General features: G+C 42.7%; 1 protein-coding gene across 1 annotated transcript; it reads right to left on the bottom strand.

Moving 5' to 3' along the window:
- Positions 1 to 1858: 1858 nt before the first annotated feature.
- On the bottom strand, positions 1859 to 5046 carry LOC106403707. Its single transcript, XM_013844514.1, has 10 exons — positions 4798 to 5046; positions 4318 to 4701; positions 4099 to 4236; positions 3764 to 3829; positions 3534 to 3638; positions 3105 to 3257; positions 2737 to 3023; positions 2537 to 2618; positions 2400 to 2474; positions 1859 to 2329 (listed from the first exon to the last, which is right to left on the bottom strand). The coding sequence occupies exons 1-10, from the start codon at positions 5044 to 5046 to the stop codon at positions 1859 to 1861; spliced, it is 2010 nt and encodes a 669-aa protein (XP_013699968.1).
- Between the last annotated feature and the right edge of the window lie 13431 nt (positions 5047 to 18477).

The following is an 18477-nucleotide window of genomic DNA, read 5'->3' as shown; positions in this document are numbered from 1 at the left end:
TCTCTTTTAAGATGTCGACACCTCTGCGTGTGAGTTTATATCACGGAGCATGGCAGCGTAACGACGACGGTTATTGGATTTTCCAGAGAAAGCCGAGCGATCTCGGGTATACGGTGTTGGTCAAACCAAACGAGAGTTTCGAAGATTTGGAAACTATTATCCGAGATCGTTATAAACTAAAGCCTGAAACACCCTTGGCGATGGCTTACCACCCCCCAGAATGGATGCTTGAACCAGATGGGACTCGGAGGCCACCGATTACTGTGAGTACAACCTTCGAGGTAGAAGCTATGATGCATCTTCGCTAATGGTTCACAGATCTCAAACTTTGCATTTCATTTGGATACGAAGATGTTGCCCATTTCCAGTTTCTCAACAAGACAACGTTTACCGTCGCCGGTGCAACATTTGTGTTCAATGGTTAGTAACCAAATTTTGAAAAATTTCCTAGGGTTTAGTTTAAAAAATGTTTTGATGCATACAATGTTTTTGTAGGTTACAATGATCGCGAACTCGTCGCCAGCAAGGATGTTCTTGAAGAGATATTTACCGAACATGAGATGGTTTCAATCTACAGGGCCCATCTTGAAATTACAAACGCTAGGCAAAATCAACAAGAAAACGCAGCTGAATCAAGTGTGTCATCAAGCAAAATTAACCAAAGAAGATTAGTTATAAATAATCATACAGTTTTGTAGAATGATTATTCTAGATTAGTAATTAACTTTTATTATTTTAGATGCATCTGGATCATCTCCGTCACTTCCTGGAGAGTAAAGCAATCCGTGGCTACGTTCGTGGGCAGAAGCAATAAAAAATAACATCAGTCGAAGTTGTTTTCTTAAATCGTATGGTCTAATGTTCCGTTTTAATTTCTGAATAATGAAAGGCTGTGTTGTCTTTATCCAAGGTTTCCTCTGTTTCGATTCTTGTGTTTGTCTTCCTATTTTCTGTGTGTCTGTATGTCCCAAACTTATCTTTTCATATGTAATATAATCCTTTCGAACTAGTTACAATTGTCGGTGAATGTGGTTTTGCCAAGATATCATACCACTACAACTTACCTTGGAATTTAAAATACAATACTCTATTACCTTTATGTTTACAAATTTCCCATTACTAGTTATATTGTTCCAGGATAATATAATGGACACCACTGTAATATCTGATAATCAATTCTGTAGCTGGAGAGGCAGTTGATTATATAAAGTGCAAAACACCTATTCTCGTTAACATAGATCGTATTATATTGTGTAAATTTCAATCACCAAACTTTAAGCCAAATAATTGTGAATTATTGACACTTATGGTGATAACAATTCTTCAATTAGACCTATCAGTACAACGACCAAAATAAAGGGGAAATTTGTTGTTTGATATTCATAAGACATGAAACCACCAAATTTGACTTTTCTAAGAAGAAATAAGTTAACAATTGGTTAAATTAAAGTTCAGTTATATCCAAATAAACATCAATCATATCAACGAAGATGTCTGTTATCATTATACATGACCCCTTAGTCTGCTCCAATTATCCTTCGTTGATATCGATTAAATATACGGATAATATTCTCTACATCGGAAACTTTGGATAATATCCAGCTTAACCGACAGAAAAAAACAAACTCAATGTGTTTCATTCATAATTTGTTGAGAATTATTCATACCTATAATCTGCATATGCGGAATACGAATAATTAATTATGTTAGATTGATGCATAGACGACATAGTATCTTAAATCCTTACGATAGGAAAACAAAATAGTCAGCTTTCAAACATCGCATTCGTCTAAAATCCTTGCTTGGAAAACAGAGTCTAATATTAACAATTCTACAAATTCAATGCATAAACAACAAACTAGAGTTTCATGTGGTACTCATAGAGCAGAACAGCAACCCTTTGCGCCTCAGAAGCTAAGATATGGGGTGCGATACAACGACATGCTTCGATTCCAGAGAGAGCATGTGTCTGCATAAGCAAAACCGACGTCAACGAAGAATCTGCTGATATGATGTTCTGCGGAACGGTTTTTGCTCTTTCAGCGACCATTGGCACCAGTTGAGAATTTGAAATTCGCAACCCAGCTTGTTTCATAAGGTAAGGAAACATCTCTGATATTGGTTTAAGTTCGGAACTCATCGAAGCTTCGCTCCTTAGCAAGGTGTTGCAATCAAAAACTGTAATGATCCAAGAGGAAGCATCCACACACAAGCCGATCCAGTGTTTCTTATCCAGATTAAAAGGGAAATAGAAAACATAGTGATCAGGAAAATGGTCCACCATCTCTCCAAACACTTCTACCAGACCCTTTGTGAATATATGTGCTTCCTAAGCCGGTATTTTGGAGAATTTGGAGTAGTTCCTAGACAAAGAGGCAACAAACTTGGTATAAAAATACCAACTTTTTGCCCTCTTCGCTAAGAGACCGCTTAGCATATGACAAGCTAAGATGCTTCATGAGTACACCCATCACCTACATAGAATTATATTAATAGGTGGAGCAATTTTTAACGATAACAAAGAAGATCCTATTACCTTTGAAGAGTATGGTTTGGCCATTTCGACAATGTCAATATTGTCTTTGTTTGAAACTTGACACCCTCCAAGATGAATAACACTAGTATAGATATTAATAGATTAATAGACACAAAATAGATCTTAATATATCAGGATAGACATAAGATAATCGAATAACTTACAAATGGGATTTCAGCTTATGGGCCAGTTTGGTATACTTTTGAGTATATTCCCAAGAATCAGCTTTGCCATACACAGCCATTTGGGATTCCCTTGCTCTATTTAATATATCTGGGCTACACTGGAAAACATCAACGAGGCCATGGGTAACTGTTTTTTGTCTTTTGCCTCTCCTGCATTCTTGTAAATCAAAAGGATTATCTATTTCTACTGCGACTTGTTCAGCAGCCAACCCGTTCACCAGGTCATCATTGTTATCTTCCTGGGACAAACCAAGGGAGAACGACGGAATCTCAATAACAGGGAACGATTCCATCTCAGAAATCTAAAACGATAAGTCCTAGTGTTATAAAATAACCACCAAACTAACAACGTTTAATACTACTATGGATTTCACATTTTGTACCTGCTCTACCGAAGTCGACGGAGGCAAAGTTGAATTCAGAAAGTTTCGTAGCCGCAAACTCTTTCTACGTTTTGGGACCTTATCCTGACTGTCTTCTTCGACTGTTTCTGGCTCTTGGGAGGATCTACCGCCAGTGTGATCCTGTTTTTCTTCCTGAGACAAACCAAGCGAGAATGATGGATTCTCAATAAATGGGAACGGATCTCTCTGTGCCATCTAAATAATATAAGTTTTAATGTCAAGAAAACCATTTGGTCTAGAATAAAGTTAAGTTTAACAATAAAGAATACAGATAGTTTACCTCTAACCTTTCGGTTCGGAGACATTAGGGAGCTACCTGGAAAATAGGCACTATGTTAATATCCAAAGCTATATTACCATAACCTAATTGAAACGTCTATTATCATTAACTGGGGCCCGAAACTTTACCGTTTTTGATGCGGGAGGATGTTCCATTTGATTTTCCAAAGATGTGACATTGGGAGATCGAGTTAATCCAGATATATCTGGCGACAAACCTCTGGTTGGAGAATCCTGTTACTCAACCATGTTGCGTTAACATAGAAATTGGTCAAATATTTTGAACATTTTAATACTCATACGATTAAATATATAGCAAATTTAAAGAGTGGATTAGTAATGCAAAAAGGTATGCTTACATGTATATCACCCTCTGGAAAATGTGGTGGTTCATCCTGAACATATGTGTTCTCACTTGGTTGAGCCTATATATTACAAGATATTTAGCGCGGAAATAACGGCATTAATAAAAATAAGCAGTATATACCCGGAAAACTACAATATTAACCAATATGTCAAACATTTTAGGGATATGAATCATAAATTCGGAAACAATGCCAATGTTTGTATTAATTTGGCTACCAAATGTTGTAATGTCGACTATTACTGCTGAAATTTACATCTCTTTAACACAATGAATGAACATTAATCATTTGCTATGAAATTTATTTTTAGATGGTTTTAGAGAACTTACATTTTCGGTATCGTTGGACGTCGGATCAGAGTTGTTCAAATCTTGCACCGATGATGGCTGTGACTTTGAATTGATAATGGGATCCTGATGTTGATTCGTAATCATGGTTTCAATACTTTGGATGATATCTCCCTTCATCTGAAACAGTTTTTGTTCTAACATTGGAACCATGACTGACTATATCATTGATTTGATCTTATTCTCTACAACCATTCCAACCCGAGACTCCATTGAGATGAATTCCTCAGTAGCAGCCTTGACAGTTGCATCTAGATTCTTTGTTGTTTCACGAAATCGTGAAATTTCAGGTTTCATTTTGTCATACAGAAGCGTAGCAAACTTCGAGTCCGAGACAGTTTCAGGAGACGCTGATTTCTTACCAGCCTTTGTTTCTTTCTTCTTACCCTTTCCCTTACCACCCATGCGTTCAACGTCAGCCAAGGTTAAACCTCCCTTGAACATCGAATTGTTGAAATCATGTTTTTCAGAGTGTAAACGCAAAACGTTTTCAATCTTTTGGTCGGTTTCCTCGTCGGAGTAATCCTCATATTCATTATTCACAGGATGGAAAGAATCATCTTCGATGATACATTTCACAGGTACCTAAATCCATTATTAATATCAACTTTTAAATATACATTTCTTAAAATTGTATAAACTACTATATATAAAGAATGATCCGGATAGATTTGATTGTACCTCGCATTTATGATCAACATCTCTAGCATGTCCTGGACTCAATGTCAGTCGCTTATTACGCTTTTCATGAAGATCATCGTCTTCCCTATCTGAGTCTGACTCGGAAGAAGAAGAACCAGCTTCTTGCACAACCTCGGTTAGAGCCGGCACCGCCTCGACCATTACTAATTGCATAGCGTGTACAAAACCTTTAAGGGCGAAGGTGTTCTGACAAAGCGCTACTTCATCTCTTTTCTTGATGCTAGTCATTAGCATATCAAACGCAAGTCGTCCCCAAGGAAACGAAAAGAAATGGTTCAAATCTTTAATCATCTCTACATACTCTTTTGGAATCTTAGACTTCAAATTTGTCGGCATCAAAACAGAAGAAACCAGAGCAAGAAGAGCATACTTAATTCTAATCTCTTTGTCGACGACTGTTTTCTTTCGTAACATCCTAATCACCGACGAAACGGTAACAACGTCAGTACCACCAAACAGAGTAGGTCAATACGGAGTTTCTGCCATTCGCTCTTTCTTGTTTTTCGGTATTTTTTTGGGAATTTCCCACATGGTAAGCCAGTGACAATAGCAAATTCCCTTAAAGAAAATCTTATCGGATTTCCAGCAAAACGAAACAAAACTTGGTGCTTTTTTTTTACCTTTAGTTGTCTTGAAAGAATATATCGAGCAAACCTCCCGGAGAATGCGGGTTTATCTGCGAGATCGATAAATTTGCCAAAGGTAGAATCTTTGATAAACTGGATTTCGCCGTCGGACAAAACTCTTAGGATTGACCAGATTCCACTTGAACGGTGATAAGCAAGAACTCGTACGCCAACTGGTTCTCACCATCGGCAAACATGCGGTCAGGAAGTTCGATCATCTCGATCATATCTTCTGACTCGGAAGAAACAGGTGAGTCAACCAGGCGAACTCGAACCATGATTATTTAAGTGGAGGAAACTGAATTTTGTCCGGTAAATTGAGAATTCAAAAACTTACAAATATGTTTCTAAAAGCTGCAATTAATATCGTCGATTGGTGAGGAGAACGGTTACAATAATTCAGACACGCAAATTATTTGCTCCAATGGAATATATTTTCGAAAATATAGTTATTAGTAATATTGGTTTTTCTTTAGTCTAGGCATGCAGGGGACATCAAATCTCTATATGTATCAAGTTGTCAGATACAAAACAGGTAATAGGCTTAGGGATCGAAATGGCAATACGATTTATAAATAGTGATGAACAGTACATATAGTTATTTTCCTAAATAGATGAAAGATGGTGTATATGGGAACCAAATTCTCTTTTTAAAATATGTTTTTAACACCATTAAAAAAAGGACTATTTAGGTGAATATACAAAACATACTCAGTAATTAGCTATCTATGCAGATTTTGAAAGTATTTGCATATGTGGTTAATTGTTGGTACTGGTATGCCAATATAACCCTCAGCTGCGTCTCCCGCACCTAAGTCCTCTATTGTAGTCAGATTTTGTTTAGATTTGGGCTGTTTCAAGTCTGGTATATTATCTGTTAAAATATCACAACTGAAAGCTGCATTTGAATTGAGTTGTGATAAACCTTTCAAAAGTTCACTCTCCTTTACATTGAAATTAATTTGAATAATAACTGTTTGTACCGAAATCGGTGTTATGCTAGAGGTAGACAGATTTCGACTGTGGGATTAGGAGAAGCCTTCTTGTTGAGCTTGAACCGGATGGATGGACTAAAAGAGAATAAAAAGGGGTTTAATGATTATAGCTGGACCCGATGAAGGGATGCCTACGTACCCCGAAAGGGGATCAAGCCAATCGTAGTTCTACAACAATGGGATCACAAATGCCTGGATGAAAGCATCTGGAGAGATGTTTCTCTCTCTAGAATTAGAGAGAGGATGGAAAGAGGCTCCCAAAGTATCCCCCTCGAAGGAGGGGTGGTTCTTTAATTATAGAAGGAAGAGGTCTAGGGTTTCCTAGTTACCTCCTTTTAAATGGGCTGAGCCCATTATCTTATAAGCCTTGTTGGGGGCAAAGCCCATGTCCAACAATAAGCCCCCCAGTTCGTTGAGAGAGATGAAATTGATCTCTATGAATTTGACGAAGAGGGTTTATAAGAAAATGGACTCATTGCTTTTACATTTGACGACCCAGGCGAGTAGTACATTTACTAGGCGAGTTAACTGGTGAACTCGTGCCTAGGACGCGAGTTGTACTCTTGTTAGGAGTGTTTACTATGAAATCATCCCTAGAAGTAGTGACTCGGCCGGTAACTCGTGCCTGAGCGAGGGAGAGTAGATGTACTCTTGTTAGGCGAGTTGAGTGTAAACTTGTGCCCGGAGAAAGGCAAGCTTACTAAACTCGTGCCTAGACAGAGCTGAGTAGTACTTTGACTAGGCTAGTTGGCTAGTAAACTCATGCCTAGGACGCGAGTTGTACTCTTGCTAGGAGAGTTTACTATGAACTCGTCCCTAGAAGTAGTGACTCGGCCGGTAACTCGTGCCTGAGCGAGGGAGAGTAGATGTACTCTTGTTAGGCGAGTTGAGTGTAAACTTGTGCACGGAGAAAGGCAAGCTCTCTAAACTCGTGCCTAGACAGAGGCGAGTAGTACTTTGACTAGGCGAGTTGGCTAGTGAACTCATGCCTAGGACGCGAGTTGTACTCTTGCTAGGAGAGTTTACTATGAAATCGTCCCTAGAAGTAGTGACTCGGCCAGTAACTCGTGCCTGAGCGAGGGAGAGTAGATGTACTCTTGTTAGGCGAGTTGAGTGTAAACATGTACCTGGAGAAAGGTAAACTTACTAAACTCGTGCCTAGACAGAGGCGAGTAGTACTTTGACTAGGCGAGTTGGCTAGTGAACTCATGCCTTGGACGCGAGTTATACTCTTGCTGGGAGAGTTTACTATGAACTCATCCCTAGAAGCAGTAACTCGGCCAGTGTTGGGGTCAAAATCGGTCACGACGGAATCAATGTCTGAAAGTCCGTAAAAATCGGCATGAACGTTTTTACAAAAATAAATCTTAGAAAAATATCTATTTTTACGAAGAATCTTGCGGAGAAAACACATTCACGAAAAATCGGAGAAAGACGCAAACAAAATTGCCGCGTAGCAACCAGCGCAAAAGCTGGTCCCTACATAGCGACCGAGCTCTAACCAAAGCTCGATCGCTACGTAGCGTGCTCGGTCGCTACGTAGCGTGCTCGGTCGCTACGTAGCGTGCTCGGTCGCTACGTAGCGTGCTCGGTCGCTACGTAGCGACCGAGCACGTACATGGCTCGGTCGCTACGTAGCGACCGAGCTCTCCCCGAAGCTCAGTCGCTACGTACCGACCGAGCACGTACACGGTTTGGTCGCTACGTAGCGACCGAGCTCTCCCCGAAGCTCGGTCGCTACGTAGCGACCGAGCACGTACACGGCTTGGTCGCTACGTAGCGACCGAGCTCTCACCGAAGCTCGGTCGCTACGTAGCGACCGTGCTTTCTTAAAAATCGATACGACACGAATCCATGCATTCTCGTCTACTCTTTAATGCTATCTTCCGAAGACCGTAGCCAACCCATTTCATGTTTCTCGTCATTTGAAGTCATCAATCGAACTTTACGATAAAAACCGCGAAAAGTTCGTTTTTATCGAAAGAAGCCGTAATAAACGTTTCGAGTCAAACAACGGCCCAAAGAGACCTAGGACGTGACTCGAAACCCACTTACGATTTCTTTACCAAAAGCCCATAAACCGTAGGACGGTTTATGCTTGGTTCGCAAGAAAAGATAAATGTCAAGTTTCCGCGGATAAATATGAAGTATTCGAAGATAATTAGAAAGATCGGGAAAAACGGAATATCTCCATTTTTAGGCTATGACGGCTTAAGGGCAAAAGGGGAAAAGCGTAAACCGACCTAGGAGCGAGTATATAAGGAGTCCTAGGCGAGAGGCATGGGGGGGGGGAACTTTTTAGACTCAGAACTCTTGGCACTTAAAAACTTTGAGGCATTATTCTCGACATGCTATGTTTCCATGACTGGCACCCGATTACCAGACGAACGTGCACAAGCAGTTCGATCTCTTGGTTCACTCTTGAACTATGTTCGGCTTGATCCTCGAAAGGGGTACGTAGGCAGCCTTTCATAAGGTTCAGTCCGAAATCAATCAAAAACCTTTTCTGTATTTTCTTCGTCTTTTTTTATCGAGCTGCGAGTCAACTAGGTTTGAGCTTTTAGGCCGCTAGAACGAGGTAACTCGCTGATAGCCTTTGCGGCCAAAGCTTTTATGATCTCTTGTAATGATCGCAATGCTCTCACGCGGACTCGAAATAAGATCTACTGTTTTCTCTAAACTTGTTTGTTATCTTTTCATGATTTCCGCATATTTGGTCACTTGCCGTTGGCTCTCGCAGAGATCCGGGACCTCTGGGAAATTAGGGTTTTCCTAGTTTCCTAATTTAAACGTAAATCGACAGTGCGAATTTTGGTTCCCACAGTTTGGCGCTAGAAGGAGGGTGGTACGGATTACTCTAACTCATAGCCGCAAAACGCTTGATCAAAACAATGTCTGAAAATACGAAGGAGAAAATCGCAGTTCGCAACAACGCTAGTAAGAAAACTCCAGCCGCCACTGCGCCTATGGCCAACGCCTATGCAAACGCCACAGTTCTTGAAAAAATCGAAAAACCTTTCTGCGACTTTTCGCCACAGGAAGTGCAATGAAACGAGCTCGCGATTTCTCATTTTAAACATAAAGGGAAACGATAAATCTTGTCAAACCCCGTAAGTTTGGCTCATTACCGAACAAAAGAAATCTCAATGCGTAAAGGTTTTACCAAAACACGTTTTCCGAAAACATTTCGAAAGGGTAAAACTTATTTCTCCCAAAAACCGTAGAAAACCCCTAGGTTAATCGCGGAAAAAGGAAGCACAACAAATCGATTACACAGCTCGGTCGCTACGTAGCGATCGAGCTCTAGCCAAGCTCGGTCGCTACGTAGCGACCGAGCACGCACAAGGCTCGGTCGCTACGTAGCGACCGAGAACGCACACAGCTCGGTCGCTACGTAGCGACCGAGCACGCACACAGCTCGGTCACTACGTAGCGACCGAGCACGCACACAGCTCGGTCGCTACGTAGCGACCGAGCACGCACAAAGCTCGGTCTCTACGTAGCGACCAAGCCTTCACACAGCTCGGTCGCTACATAGCGACCGAGCACGTACACAGCCCGGTTACGTAGCGACCGAGCACGCACACAGCTCGGTCGCTACGTAGCGACCGAGCACTCACACGGCTCGGTCGCTACGTAGCGACCGAGCTCAAGCCAACTCTCCACTCACTACGTAGCGACCTGCAAGGCCTCAGAAAGGTCCTCCTTTGGGTTCTGTTTTGAATCCTCATCGAAACTCTTTTCATTTCGTCTCAATCGGAGTTTCCGTTGAGATTTTACGACGAAAACAAGTAGGACTCTTCTTGGCTTGATTCCACTCGCTACATAGCGACCTGTCAGGCCTCAGAAAGGTCCTCCTTTGGGTTCTCTTTTGAATCCTCATCGAAACGCTTTTCGTTTAGTCTCAATCGGAGTTTCCGTTGAGATTTTACGACGAACACAAGTAGGACTCTTCTTGGCTTGCTTCCACTCGCTACGTAGCGACCTGTCAGACCTTCACTCGCTACATAGCGACCTGTCAGGCCTCAGAAAGGCCCTCCTTTGGGTTCTCTTTTGAATCCTCATCGAAACGCTTTTCGTTTCGTCTCAATCGGAGTTTCCGTTGAGATTTTACGACGAAAATACGTAGGACTCTTCTTGGCTTGCTTCCACTCGGTACGTAGCGACCTGTCAGACCTTCACTCACTACATAGCGACCTGTCAGGCCTCAGAAAGGTCCTCCTTTAGGTTCTATTTTGAATCCTCATCGAAACGCTTTTCGTTTCGTCTCAATCGGAGTTTTCGTTGAGATTTTACGACAAAAACAAGTAAGACTCGTCTAAACTCCTTCGCTTGCTCCTACTCGCCCTTACCTCCATCTTTGTGTTCTCCTTCAAATCTCGATTGAAACGTCTCTTGTTTCGTCTTGATTGGAGTTACCATTGAAACTTTACGATAAAAAAAAAAAACCGCAAAGACTAGTTTTCTCGCTTGGATTCAGATTAATCGTATAAAACGGCAACGGTTAACTTAACACCTTAGCCGCCTCAACTATACGATTACGTTAAACCTCTTTATAAAAATTGACGTCGTATCTAAGGAGAAGATAACAGCCAAGTTCGGAAGATAAATGTCAAGTTTAAAGGATAAAGACCAATATCGAAAATGGCGAACATACACGAGAAGAGGAAGGGGAAATAAGCAAGCAAAACTGAGAAGAGACAAAACTGCATCTTCGAGAGAACTAAGGTATTTCTGACTTGAAACTTTTGAAATCAGACTTAAAATTTTCGTAGGAAATTACTAAGAAATAAAAACGCCTTTGAGACTGCCATAGAACTTCAGGGAACGTAAAACCTAGGTGGATAGTCTAGCGAACTAAGTCTTAGGCGATTTTTCTTGTCTCGATATATCGTTCCATAACTGTTCAGCCAGATCTTGCAAACCGATCTAAACTCTTTGAAAATTGAGAAACGATCGCCACGCATATCAAGCTCGCTTCCTAAAGAGAGAAAAAACGAGAGACATGAACGTCGTCTTAAAACCGATTCGTTTCTAGCAATTTTCTCGGAACCGATATATTCCAAGTCGTCAAAGTGGAAACAAACTAAATCACAGTCCAAGCGTCATCTTCAAATCGTCCAGGATTATTGATCATTTCAAACCTTTGAAGAAGAAACGTACACAACCCTTCAAAGTATCGGTTCAACTGTTTTCTTTCGTAAATAAAAAAATGGGGGAGTAGGTACGTATACTATACTCGTATACTCCCAAACTTCAAAAAACTTTTGCAAATCGTCAAGAAAACAATTTTGTCAAAGCAAATCGTCTCAAATAGGCAAACGACAATCTAAAATTCATCTAAACGCTAGCAACATATCGAGACGATCATGAAGATAATCTCAAAGACTATACATCATTTCTTGTCGCAATCATGCGTACAGAAAACATATACCAATATCAAACTGAAACTCGACGATTAGCCAAAGTATTGAAGCCCTTTCCAGTTTTAGAAAGCCAGTTTCGTTTAAAAATTTCTACGAGAAATCTTCAATCACCAAAGCATTTCTTTCAGTTTCCGTTGTACCAAGTGAGTCACGGAAAAGCATCGAAAACATTTGTGACGAAGAAAACTCGAGAATAGACGTAGCATCGTGCACAAAGAGATGCTTTCCTCCCGATGGTGGCTAGATCCACCTCTGGTCGACCAATTCGTTCCAGAAACAAATGTGTCATGAGAATCCTTTCATAAAAACCTATGAAACACTTCTGCGACTAGATCGTAATGAAATAAACTTCGGTAACACTCCATGAGTAACTCCAATTAACTTTCACCTAGGATCGAAATCACAGCAGAAACGTTTCTCGTGAAACCCTTAGAAACAACGCTACTTTAACATATGTTTACATATCACCGATCTACAACCTTCGTAAAACCGGTCCCCGTTACTTACGAAAAATCCTTCGTACAATCAGACCAAGTCTTACGAAGAAACTTTCTAAAGCTAACATAACAGGCTTTATGAAGAACCATGCGGCTCGCCGGCTTCTTTCCTTTTCCCTCGGTCACATCCGAGAAGGCAGTCGTCCCGCCACTGACTCCACACTGGTTATGTAGCAAACCTCTTGGGCTTCGTCTTCCTCAAGCAAAAAAGATTCGATTTTCATAAGACTATAGGTCACATTGTGCGAAATATTCGTCGTATAACTGAAACCTAGAGCGGAAAATCGTTTTCTACGACTAACGGCCATATTAGCATGGATAACCCCGTCAAACTTGGCCTATCAATCTCAACAAGCTCTCTTTGGCCCTTGGTCAATTACGCCTTCCAATAAAGGTCCAAACCAATATTTGTCATCCCCTTTAAGGACGATCGTAAACTAACATGACCTTAAATGTTAAAGTACCATGGTCTAATCCTTGACCTACAACATCCTTGGCTATCTGAGTGAACACATCCCTCACGACAAGCCAAACTATTTGAGAAACCATAGCTCCATCACTTAACGGCTAAACGACAATCTACGATTTGTCTAAAAACGTCGTATGACTATTAAGAGAATAATTATCGTATAGCCTACAGTCGGAAGTTATATGATAAATTCTTCGTAACGAAACTCAGTCCTAACAACCAAATGGTTAAAAGAAGATCTAAACTTTTCGAAAATTGACCGAGTTCAATACGCTCCACAATTAACTTTAAGCCCGCAACGTTTTACCCATAATACGCGGCATGTAAGGAAAAATTCGTAACAAAGCTTCTGGAGCTATACGAAACATCCTCAAAAATGCACGAAATAGATCTCGGAAAGCCAACACTTCAAAAAGCACTATGAAGGTAAACGCTTCTTCCCATGGAAAAATTTACACGACACCTCAGTCCTAATTTCTCGATCGCAAATCAAATTATTAGCATCCAAACAGGAACAACAATTTTGGCTGCGAACATCCGTAGTCAAACAAGAACGTTTCTCAAACGCAGGGCTAAGACTAAACCCTTGCAACATCGCAAAACATCTTTGAGCCCGCGAACATTTCAAGCACGAAACGCGGCATACGAAAAAATGACAAATCTTCAGCCTCGCGAGACGTCGCAGACGCCTGAAAATTTGTTCTTCGACGAAATTTCCTTCCTCGATAAAAACACTTTCTTGGAAGACCAGACAGTCATACGCACTAACATCTTCTCAAAACATATCCTTCGCGAAGACTCAAAACGGTATTTTTTTTTACCATTAAGTTTGTTGCTGATCACAACGAACTCTTAACGTCCTAAACAGACTTAGCCATCTCGTAGAGATGACTCTCGTACATCCGACACAAGGATAATAGCGCTATAAAAGAAACCCAAAATTTTTGGCCAGCACTTCCAGGAGGCTTAAAAATTATCCTTGGAGAGATGCTCGGTTCCAACCATACAAGTCGTATAAGCCGAGAACCTATCGCGGACTTTAAATCGGTATGGAATCAGGATGAAACTGAAACGGGATACGTAAGTCGAATTAGTCATCGCACCCTCTAAAACCAGGAGTAAACCTAGGTCTTGCCCTAAACCCAACGCACTGGTCTCTAACATCTCTAGGCATAGTATCAAAAACCTTGATACGAGATCCCAAAATTTGTCTCTTTGCCAATAGTCGAGCGTCTTCAGAAATCCCGCAAGTTTACACACTGCGGAAAACTCTTGAAACAGATCACGAATATAGCAGTTCACATAGAGTTAGATTACGAGATGACAACTCGTAGTCTTCCTTCTACACCCATATAAAATGCCATCGGCAGCAACACGCCTGATAACCTCTACATAAAAATCAGACCGTAAAGGTCTCGCTGGAAAACTAGTCATACAAACCTTAACTCCAAGACGAACTACGAAAGGCTTGATCCCTTCAACAAGGGTACGTAGGCAGCCGTCTTAAGGCGCAGCCCCAATCTTATCGCGTTCTACTTTTAGAAGAGCGAGAAGACCACTTACCACGGACCTTTGCGACCATTAATTCCGCCTAACTCACCTAACTTGCCAAGCCACTCGCTAAAACGTCACGCTAGAAGCTCATGGTTCTAACGAGCTGGGGAGCTAACTGTTTGTCAAAATCGGTCACGATGGAATCAATGTCAGAAAGTCCATAAAAATCGGCATGAACGTTTTTACGAAAAATAAATCTTAGAAAAAGATCTATTTTTACGAAGAATCTGACGGAGAAAACACATTCACGAAAAATCGGAGAAAGACGCAAACAAGGTTGCCGCGTAGCAACCAACGCAAAAGCTGGTCACTACGTAGCGACCGAGCTCTCACCAAAGCTCGGTCGCTACGTAGCGTGCTCGGTCGCTACGTAGCGTGCTCGGTCGCTACGTAGCGTGCTCGGTCGCTACGTAGCGTGCTCGGTCGCTACGTAGCGTGCTCGGTCGCTACGTAGCGTGCTCGGTCGCTACGTAGCGTGCTCGGTCGCTACGTAGCGTGCTCGGTCGCTACGTAGCGTGCTCGGTCGCTACGTAGCGTGCTCGGTCGCTACGTAGCGTGCTCGGTCGCTACGTAGCGTGCTCGGTCGCTACGTAGCGTGCTCGGTCGCTACGTAGCGTGCTCGGTCGCTACGTAGCGTGGTCGGTCGATACGTAACGTGGTCGGTCGCTACGTAGCGTGGTCGGTCACTACGTAGCGTGCTCGGTTGCTACGTAGCGACTGAGCACGTACACGGTTCGGTCGACCGAGCCCTCCCCGAAGCTCGGTCGCTGCGTAGCGACCGAACACGTACACGGCTCGGTCGCTACGTAGGGACCGAGCTCTCACCGAAGCTCGGTCGCTACGAAGCGACCGAGCACTTACACGGCTCGGTCGCTATGTAGCGACCGAGTTCTCACCGAAGCTCGGCCGCCGAGCGCGAACACGGCTCAGTCGCTACGTAGCGACCGAGCTCTCCCCGAAGCTCGGTCGCTACGTAGCGACCAAGCACGTACACGGTTCGGTCGCTACGTAGCGACCGAGCTCTCCCCGAAGCTCGGTCGCTACATAGCGACCGAGCACGCACACGGCTCGGTCGCTACGTAGCGACCGTGCTTTCTTAAAAATCGATACGACACGAATCCATGCATTCTCGTCTACTCTTTAATGCTATCTCCCAAAGACCGTAGCCAACCCATTCATGTTTCTCGTCATTTGAAGTTATCAATCGAACTTTACGATAAAAACCGCGGAAAGTTCGTTTTTATCGAAAGAAGTCGTAATAAACGTTTCGAGTCAAACAACGGCCCAAAGAGACCTAGGACGTGACTCGAAACCCACTTACGATTTCTTTACCAAAAGCCCATAAACCGTAGGATGGTTTATGCTTGGTTCGCAAGAAAAGATTAATGTCAAGTTTCCGCGGATAAATATGAAGTATTCGAAGATAATTAGAAAGATCGGGAAAAACGGAATATCTCCAGTTTTAGGCTATGACGGCTTAAGGGCAGAAGTGGAAAAGCGTAAACCGACCTAGGAGCGAGTATATAAGGAGTCCTAGGCGAGAGGCATGGGGGGGGAACTTTTTAGACTCAGAACTCTTGGCACTTAGAAACTCTGAGGCATTATTCTCGACATGCTCTGTTTCTATGACTGGCACCCGATTACCAGACGAACGTGCACAAGCAGTTCGATCTCTTGGTTCACTCTTGAAATACGTTCGGCTTGATCCTCGAAAGGGGTACGTAGGCAGCCTTTCATAAGGTTCAGTCTGAAATCAATCAAAAACCTTTTCTGTATTTTCTTCGTCTTTTGTTATCGAGCTGCGAGTCAACTAGGTTTGAGCTTTTAGGCCGCTAGAACTAGGTAACTCGCTGATAGCCTTTGCGGCCAAAGCTTTTATGATCTCTTGTAATGATCGCAACGCTCTCACGCGGACTCGAAATAAGATCTACTGTTTTTTCTAAACTTGTTTGTTATCTTTTCATGATTTCTGCATATTTGGTCACTTGCCGTTGGCTCTCGCGGAGATCCGGGACCTCTGGGAAATTAGGGTTTTCCTAGTTTTCTAATTTAAACGTAAATCGACAGTGCAAATTTCGGTTCCCACAGCCAGTAACTCATGCCAGTAAAGAGAGTTGACCTAACTAATGCCTAGGAACCGTAGCTCGGCGAGTAACCCATGCGTAGTGAAAGAAGGGTTCACCAAACTCGTGCTTGATAAAGGGCAAGTTGACGGTAACTCGTGTCTAGAAAAAGGTGAGTTGAATGTAAACTAATGCCTAGTAAAAGACGAGTTTTCTCAACTCATGCCTAGTAAAAGACGAGTTCATGACTAACTCGTGCCTAGTAAAAAGCAAGTTTGTAAACCCATTCTTAAGAAAGGCAAGTTATACCCGTGCCCTAGCGTATATACGTAAACAAAGTCGAAATGCAATGAAGCCAAAAGACAAAGTCATACCTAGTAATCGGTGAGTAATGGAAGATGCGGCTTCGACGAATGACGCGACCGGAATCTCGCCTCTGTTACTCGGCAATGGTGATGAGCCCTAAGCGAGAAACTGCACCAGGAACCGACCAAAAGCCTTTTGCCGAGCAAAAGTGATGGAGTGAAGTGGTCGAGCAAAACGCCTTGACCTCCACGTAAAACTAATTAATTGTTCATGGTATTGGGCTTGTTGGGCTTCAGCTTTTTGTTTCTTCTGCTGTGAGGCCCAAGCTTCATTTCATTTCTTTTATGCCAAGTAAGAATCTTCTTTTTCTTTTGGCACTTCTGAGCAAGAATCTAACTTGTAGTTTTCTTGAAACAGAATTTGAAGGTGCGTACGTCGTCCCTCTGCTCGAGCTTGTGACCGACAAAGAGTTGCAAGGGGACGCGAGATGAATCTTCTTCTTCACGTCCGAGTAACCGCATGAGCTCTCAACCTAGTGGTCGTGACGTGTTGCTAGAGCCATGATAAATCATGGATTCGCGATCTCAAATCAAACTGCTGAGTCGACGGAGCGAGAGTTGTGACGACGAGTGACGGAGCTGGGAATTGGCGACACTCCTTTGAGCAGTGACAAGTGATGAAGCTAGAGGTCAAGCCTGATGCCGAGCATCAACTGTTCCGAGTAAAGCACGTGACGGGGGTGACGTTGGCTACGCTGCTTCTCGGCATTGAGTCGTTGTGGTTGCTCCCAAGCCGACTACCGGTAAAGTGAGACGACGAACTTTGCTTTGGCGAGCTGGTGAGCTTTAGGCGACGAAACGATGAGCTTTGGAGATATTGTTACCGTTGGGATTAGCTTTTAGTCGTCATAAGATTTTGTTTGGCAAGAGGTTTTAGTCGGCAGGAGCTCTAGTCGGTGACAATCTGCTTGGGAGCGTACATAAGCTCAAGATTGGCATCATGAAAACGACAAAATCTTTGTGAAGGGCTTGGTGTGTAGGCGCTGCGTTGGAGTAACGGCATGAGCTTGAGCCGAGTAACTTCATAAGCTCGAGCTTAAACTATTGTTCGGCACGAGTTGGAGCAGAGTTTATACTCGGTTAGTGCCGGTGGAGAGTTTGAAGGCGTATACCATTCTGACTTTGACGGATGACGGGATGAGACGAGATGAACTTCGAACTGAGGCGCGTGAGAAGAGCTTTAAGCTCTTGAGGAGCTTGTTCTGGTCGCGGCGTACTCGTCGGGAGAGCTTTATGTCGGCAAGACCATCACGACTTGAATCTGAACGGATTTTAAGGCATCTCGTCTCCGTTGTTCTCTCAATTGTGCCGAGTAAAAGAGAAGCAAGTTCTTTTCCTCGTCGCATTCATGCGATAGGTTGCTGAGACATCACAAGCTCTGTTTCATTTTTTAAGAAACAGAGCTTAGGTTAGCAACGAGCCGCCATTGTTGGAGTTGACGGTCTTGTTTCAGCCATGACGAGTAAAGCGCGAGACTGTCGTTCGGTGTTGAACCGCTGCATCTCGGGTGTCTTTCTTGAAGAAAAGAAAAAGATCCGTTAGAGAGCTTTAAGTCGTCAAGGCCATGACGACTTGTTCAGCTTATTGAGCTTGCTATGACGAGAGAGGCGGAGAAGCTGGTGCCGAGCGAGTGCTTGTGATATCACGCTTTGATGGCCTTCATG

Source organism: Brassica napus, chromosome C6, assembly GCF_020379485.1.
Source record: "Brassica napus cultivar Da-Ae chromosome C6, Da-Ae, whole genome shotgun sequence".
NCBI lineage: Eukaryota > Viridiplantae > Streptophyta > Magnoliopsida > Brassicales > Brassicaceae > Brassica > Brassica napus.
Note: the sequence above shows the minus strand (reverse complement) of the source record. Positions and strands in the feature narration are given on the sequence as shown.